Here is a 6,596-nt window from a genome sequence, read left to right as displayed (position 1 = left end):
AAAAAAAAAATAAATAAATAAGTTAATAAGAAAATGCAAAAAAAAAAAAAAATAACAAAATAAGCAACATGGGGTAGAGAGATGGTTCAGTCCTTAAGAACTGGAATTCAGTTCCTAACATCCTTGTCAGCTGGCTTACAACTGCCTGTAACTCCAGCTCTGTGGGATGTGATACCTTCTTCTGGACTTTGGGGTACCTGCACATACATGCACATAATCAGATATACATACATGCATGCATATACTTAAAAATAAATCTTAAACCCAGGCGTGGTGGCGCACGCCTTTAATCCCAGCACTCGGGAGGCAGAGGCAGGCAGATTTCTGAATTCGAGGCCAGCCTGGTGAACAGAGTGAGTTCCAGGAAAACCAGGGCTACACAGAGAAACCCTGTCTCAAAAAACCAAAATAATAATAAGTAAATAAATAAATCTTAAAAATAAATAAAACCATTATATTTAGCTGCACAGCTCTGAAATATTTCCTTGTATGATGAGAAAGAATATCATTTCCTTCTGCTATTCAACATGGTACTGGAGACATTTACNAGGTGATACTTGTAACAGGAGAGAAAGAAAGGCTTAGGGATCGATAAGGAAGAAACAATAGTTATTGTTTTCCTAGAAGATAACTGTTGTGTAGGAAATCTGAAATTACCTGCAGATAATGAACAAGAGAATATTTTTGCTAGCTATAAAGTCTATAGGAAAACTGGTATGTTTCTCCATGTGCACATCAAACAATATAAAACTGAAATTTAAAAAGGGGCCAGGCAGTTGCATGCATGCCTTTAATCTCATTACTTGGGAAGCAGAGGCAGCTTCCCAAGTAATGTGAGTTCGAGGCCAGCCTGGTCTATAGAATGAGTTCCAGGACATCCAGGTCTACACAGAGAAACCCTGTCTTACGAAAAAAAAAGAAAATATATACAAAAATATAAAACATTTCAAGTAGTTAGCAATCCCAGCACTCGGAAGGCAGAGGCAGAAGGATTATGAGTTCTGGTCTAGCCGCAGGTACATAGCTTGGGTAATTTTTATGAGAAAGCAAGAAATCCAGATAAACATGAAATGTGCTTCATCCAACACTCTGTCTGTCTGCTTATCTATCTATCTATCTAACCTCTCTCTCTCTCCCTCCCTCTCTCTCTCTCTCTCTCTCTCTCTCTCTCTCTGTCTCTGTCTGTCTCACACACACACACCTTGGTGGCTGAAATGAGGTTCTACAAGCTCTAACAACTTTATTTCTTCTCTCACAGCTTTATACATCCCAGGAATATCTTTCATCACCATGGCTCCACACTCCTCCTCAGTTTACCTGACCTGTTGAAGTTGGCTTTGACAGCCTACCCTGACTCAAACTCACATGTGGTTACATTCTATTTTTCTTTAAATGAATAATTACCATGAGTTAAAAAAAATTATGTTCTCGTATACCTTTACATGATTAAATGTTTTATGTAATATAGGTAAAAGACAAATAATTCCCAAGGACCCATATACAAACATATCTAAGAAACTTATTATAGATTAACAATGCCTAAGCAAGCAAGATATTTTTTCTCATCAAGTTTCTCTTACTGGCAGGCTGCAATTTGCAGTTACAATTAGGGATCAATCATATTATTTATCATAAAGAGCAATCTTATAAAAAATCTTAAGGGAGTTATAAATCTAAACTTTTATATATAAAAAACAATTAGACATTTCTATTTTAAACCTCAGGATACACATCCACTCACCAACAAGTTTTTTAAAAATCATATCAGGAAGCTGAGGGCAAGAATGGGTACAAGAAATTACCCATCACCTTGATCACCAGCCCAGCCTCACCAAGGAAGGCACGTCAGCTAGTACTAGTTGGGTGTCCATTGTTCTTGTTCCTTACCAAAAAAAAAAAAAAAAAAAAATCCCTTGGTCAGTTATCAAGAGTGTGCCTTTCTGAACTTTACATTTTTCTCCAAGATTTTCTATGTCAAGGCCACTGACAAAATCATCTTGCCCTAACTTGATTAACAATCTACATTTCTTTTCTCTTCTTTTCTCTTCTTTTCTCTTCTTTTCTTTTCTTTTCTTTTTTTAATTTGGTTTTTCGAGACAGGGTTTCTCTGTGTATCCCTGGCTGTCCTGGTACTCACTCTGTAGACCAAGCTTGCCTTGAACTCAGAAATCCACCTGCTTCTGCCTCCCAAGTACTGGGATTAAAGTCATGTGCCACCACTGCCCAGCTTTAACAATCTATATTACTAAATTCTTTCTAAGGATGGTGGTTGAATCATTAATCTGCTCTAGCAGCAATGCTTAAAGATCGATCACTAATATTGTAAGTGCCAATGACCTCTTGCCCAGTGAGGGGCTGGAAATCCTAAAGAGTTTTCATACAACTCCTACATTAAAAAGGGACATGGTGACTGCGAAGGCGGTAAACAGAGCAAAACTCCACAAGTCCTCAGGACAAGTATTCCTCCTGGCTCTGCCTCTCCATGGCACACCCATTGTGGTTGTGCTAACAGGTAGGCTGAACCCCTGAGTTCTAAAGCTGTTTTGCTGTTCCTCTGGCACGATTCCAGACAGTGGGTACATGAGACCTAGTTTCAAAAACCACCACCATCACCACCACCACCACCACTACCATCACCACCACCAACAGCACTGGCAAAAATTTCCTTTTCCTATGAATGATGATTATGGTAGATGTTAGGATTCTTTTTTTTAAGAAATATATAATTTACAGGAAAGATACAAGCTGAAAACCAACACCCAACATCACCTCTTAGAATATGGAACAATATGGGTAGACCACACTGAATATTTGTCTTTTAGGGCCCATTAATCTCAGAATTACCCTGTAATAAGATGCTGTATCTACACAGGGAATCTTGCCAGGAGGAAAGCTTGTGCCTCACTGGGCTTTCCCCATAAAAGGACCAAAGTCTCACAGATGCAGGAGCCTCAGCAGAGAAAGGTTCCTGTCATTACTCAGCTAGCATCTCTCAGCTCCTGCCTGGTGCAGAGGGAAGGTGACTGATGTGTGTGGAATACGGGGGTGGGGGTAGGGGTGGGAGAGAATTTTGGCTCAAGTCACAGGTAAAGCCAGAAGGTGCTGAGTTAAAAACCAGGAAGGGGCCTTTAAGTTCTTGAAGCTAGCTAGGAGCTGAGACAGGAATAATGGGGAAAAAAGGTCAGAATAGAAAGTGACTTTCATCTTGCTTTTCTCTAGACCACCATGACCCAACTGGGATTCCTGCTGTTTATCATGGTTGCCACCAGAGGGTGCAGTGCAGGTGAGTCTTGCCTCAGGTGCCCACTTTTGAAGTCACCTCTAGCTTTAGAGGCAAACCTCACTAGACTGGGCTGCTCCCAGGATCTGGGTCTCTGAGGCCCAGAGATCATGCTACCCAACAATAGGATTTCTCTGTGTAGCCCTGGATGTTCTAGAACTCACTCTGTGGACAGGGCTGGCTTCAAACTCAGAGATCTGCCTGCCTCAGCCTCTTGCGTGCTGGGCTTAAAGACATTGCAGACCACATGATCATGCCTTTCCTTTTTTTTTTAATTAAAAAGAATTGTATTATTTTTTCACTCATTTTCTTTGTCCCTTCCAGCCCTTCCCAACTACAACCCACCCCTACTCTCACCAAAGTAAATGTCTCTTTCCCTAAATTGTAGATATATACTTGATATATATTCCTGAACATATAAATGCAACCATCCCCATTGAGATGATGCCTTTGAGATGTAGGCTGGGTGCTTAATGCCTCTGGAAGAAACTGTCCTGAGGCAGTGAGATTCTGAGAGCAGTGAGTCCTGGTCCAGACTCTGTGCCTGTCTGTGGCTCAAGGGAAACCTCTGAAAGAATTGTGCCCTGTCCCTGTCATTCTGCCAGCTTAGCAAGAACTGTGTCCTGTCCCAATCACTCCGAAAGCTTAGCAAGAGCTGTGTCCTGTCCCAATCATTCTGCAAGCTTAGGACTGTGGCTTTAGGGTTTCAGTGCCAAAAGCATGGTCTGGTTTGTGCCCAGACAATATTTTCTTCAGTCCTACTCTACAAGAACTCAATGGTATTTTTAAAGTGTATGATTCCTCTTCACTATTTTTTTTAGTATTTTTCAGGAAAAAGGCAAGTCCTCAAATGCTGTCTTACTGATCTTCACAAGATAGTCTTGTGAAGTCTCTCTCAGCTTGACATTAGGCACCAGGGAATACGGTAACTACAGTCCAGAAGGACTTGACTTTGAACGTGGAGCTTTACCCCAGAGTACTTCTGACCCCAAAGTCTGTTTCTGCCCTTCTAGGACTTTGCAGAGTCCAGGCTATTTTGGAAAGCTCTTCCTTCTATGGTCTGTTGGTCAAGTCTCTGCACTGCCGACCTCAGTACCCATGCTTCAGGCTCATTAGGCATTTCTTCTCCCTGCATTTCTTCTACCTGCAAAGCTGGACTTCACTTTACTCAGGACATTGAACACAGTGCTCCCCTCAGGACTTTGGACTCAGTGCTCCCTCTGCTGTCAAGTCTCTTGTCTTTCTTCATTGTGGATTCTCAGAGTGAAGCTTTCAGGTGTTACAGAATAAGATTGGGATGAATGACAAGAGGAGCCTGGGTGTCACATAACAGTGAACCTCTGCATCTTCCCTAGCTGAAGAGAACCTGGACACCAACAGATGGGGCAATTCTTTCTTTTCCTCTCTGCCCAGAAGCTGCAAGGAAATCAAGCAGGAGGTCACAAAGGCACAAGGTGAGTGAGGAAGCATTTAAGAGCACACTGTAATCCTAGTACTTGGGAGTTGAGGGCAGAGGATTGTACACTCCAAGCCAGCCTGAGGAAACCCTAAATCAAAAGTGCAAACAAAAACCCAGTTAGGAAATCAGGCTTTTGATCCCTGTAGCAGTCTTTATTTTTTATCTATCTAACTATCTATCTATCTATCTATCTACCTACCTACCTACCTATATCTGTCAATCAATCATGTATACAGTGTTCTGCACCTATGCCCGCATGCCAGAAGAGGGCACCAGATCCCATTGCAGATGGTTGTGAGCCACCATGTGGTTGTAGGAATTGATCTCAAGGCCTCTGGAAGAACAGCAAGTGCTGCTCTTTATTTTGGAAACATCTGTTCAGCTCCGGCCTTTATCATTTTTTGCTTTATTTTTTTTAATATAGAAAATGTGGTAACATATACAAAGAGGATAAAAATTGCTGCTTAAACCATTTTAAGGGGTTTTGGAGATAAGAACACCATTCACAATGGTATGGATCACGACTGTCCATCTCCAGAACATTAAATAGTAACCCTGTAGGCACCAAGCAATGCCTTCCTGTAGTCCCTGGGAACTTCTGTTCTGTTTCCTCCATCTATGAATCTGTTCATTCTTGTTACCTTATATGAGTAGTCTGCCTTATTTCATTAGTATGCTTCAAGGCTCATACATGTTGTAGAATAGTTTCTTTTTAAAAGATTGTATTATTATGATTAAATAGAGGTACCTGTCTGTGGGCAGGAAGGAGTACATGTGTGTGCAGGTACCTGCAGAGTACAGAAGAGGGGCATCTATAGAACACTTAATTTACATAAATTATTATTAGTTACATGTTTGTGGACAGGAAGGTGTACATGTGTGTGCAGGTACACACAGAGTCCTGAAGAGGTCATCCAGTCTTCCGGAGCTGGAGGAACAGGCACTTGTACACTGACTACCGAGTGCCAATGCCAGGAAGCTAACTCAAGTCCTCTGATAGAGAAGTGCTTGCTCTTAGCAGCAGATCATTTCTCCAATCCACTTCACTCTTCTTGATCTATTGGATATACAGAAATGGACACAGTACTTACTGCTTATATAATATACAGCACAGTATATTGCTTCTTCTTCTTCTATTTAAATAGAGAGAAATCCTTGGGTTGTTTCTGCCTTTCAGGTCTTGTGACCAGAGCTGTAAGGAACATGAATGTATGTAACTGAGTCCCTGTTCCCAGTTCTTTGTACATACCAAGTGGAGTTGCTAAGTCCTTTGATAATACTATGTTTAACTTTAGGAGAAACATCACTGNNAGTTTGAGTAANTCTGTNTTCTGCCTCAGTCAAGAAACATGGCTTAGTGAACTCAGGTGGATCCCAGTATCCCCAGGGACACATGTGGTAGGACACTCGGGGNANGAGGCATTAGCCANGTTTGTAGATCCTNGAGCCATCTGGCTTCTGNANCTGAGATGGTNNNTNAGCCTGCACAGAGGAGNACTGTGGACCGGNTCTCTCCACAGATGGCCTCTATTTCCTGCGCACGGAGAATGGTGTCATCTACCAGACCTTCTGTGACATGACCACTGCAGGTGGTGGCTGGACCCTGGTGGCTAGTGTGCACGAGAACAACATGCGCGGGAAGTGCACTGTGGGCGATCGCTGGTCCAGTCAGCAAGGCAACAGAGCTGATTACCCAGAGGGGGATGGCAACTGGGCCAACTACAACACTTTTGGGTCTGCAGAGGGTGCCACAAGTGATGACTACAAGGTTGGTGCCCTCTCTGGTCCATGCTGGGAAAGTGTGAGGATGTGAGTGTGGCTCAAGCATGCCAGGGAAAGGGCTGGAAGGGACATAGG

At 42.4% G+C, this 6,596-nt stretch overlaps 1 protein-coding gene across 1 annotated transcript in view; it reads left to right on the top strand.

Annotated features, from left to right (window-relative positions):
• Positions 1 to 3,225: 3,225 nt before the first annotated feature.
• The window catches only part of Itln1 (intelectin 1), an 11,206-nt gene continuing 7,835 nt past the window's right edge, over positions 3,226 to 6,596 (top strand). The window contains exons 1-3 of the mRNA XM_029475723.1: positions 3,226 to 3,283; positions 4,618 to 4,734; positions 6,260 to 6,507. Of these exons, the coding sequence (XP_029331583.1) occupies positions 3,226 to 3,283; positions 4,618 to 4,734; positions 6,260 to 6,507 (423 nt within the window). The remainder of the gene's footprint in view (positions 3,284 to 4,617; positions 4,735 to 6,259; positions 6,508 to 6,596) is intronic.

Source organism: Mus caroli, chromosome 1 (genome assembly GCF_900094665.2).
Source record: "Mus caroli chromosome 1, CAROLI_EIJ_v1.1, whole genome shotgun sequence".
Taxonomy (NCBI): domain Eukaryota; kingdom Metazoa; phylum Chordata; class Mammalia; order Rodentia; family Muridae; genus Mus; species Mus caroli.
The sequence above is the reverse complement of the archived record's forward strand: the minus strand, read 5'-3'. Positions and strand labels throughout refer to the sequence as shown.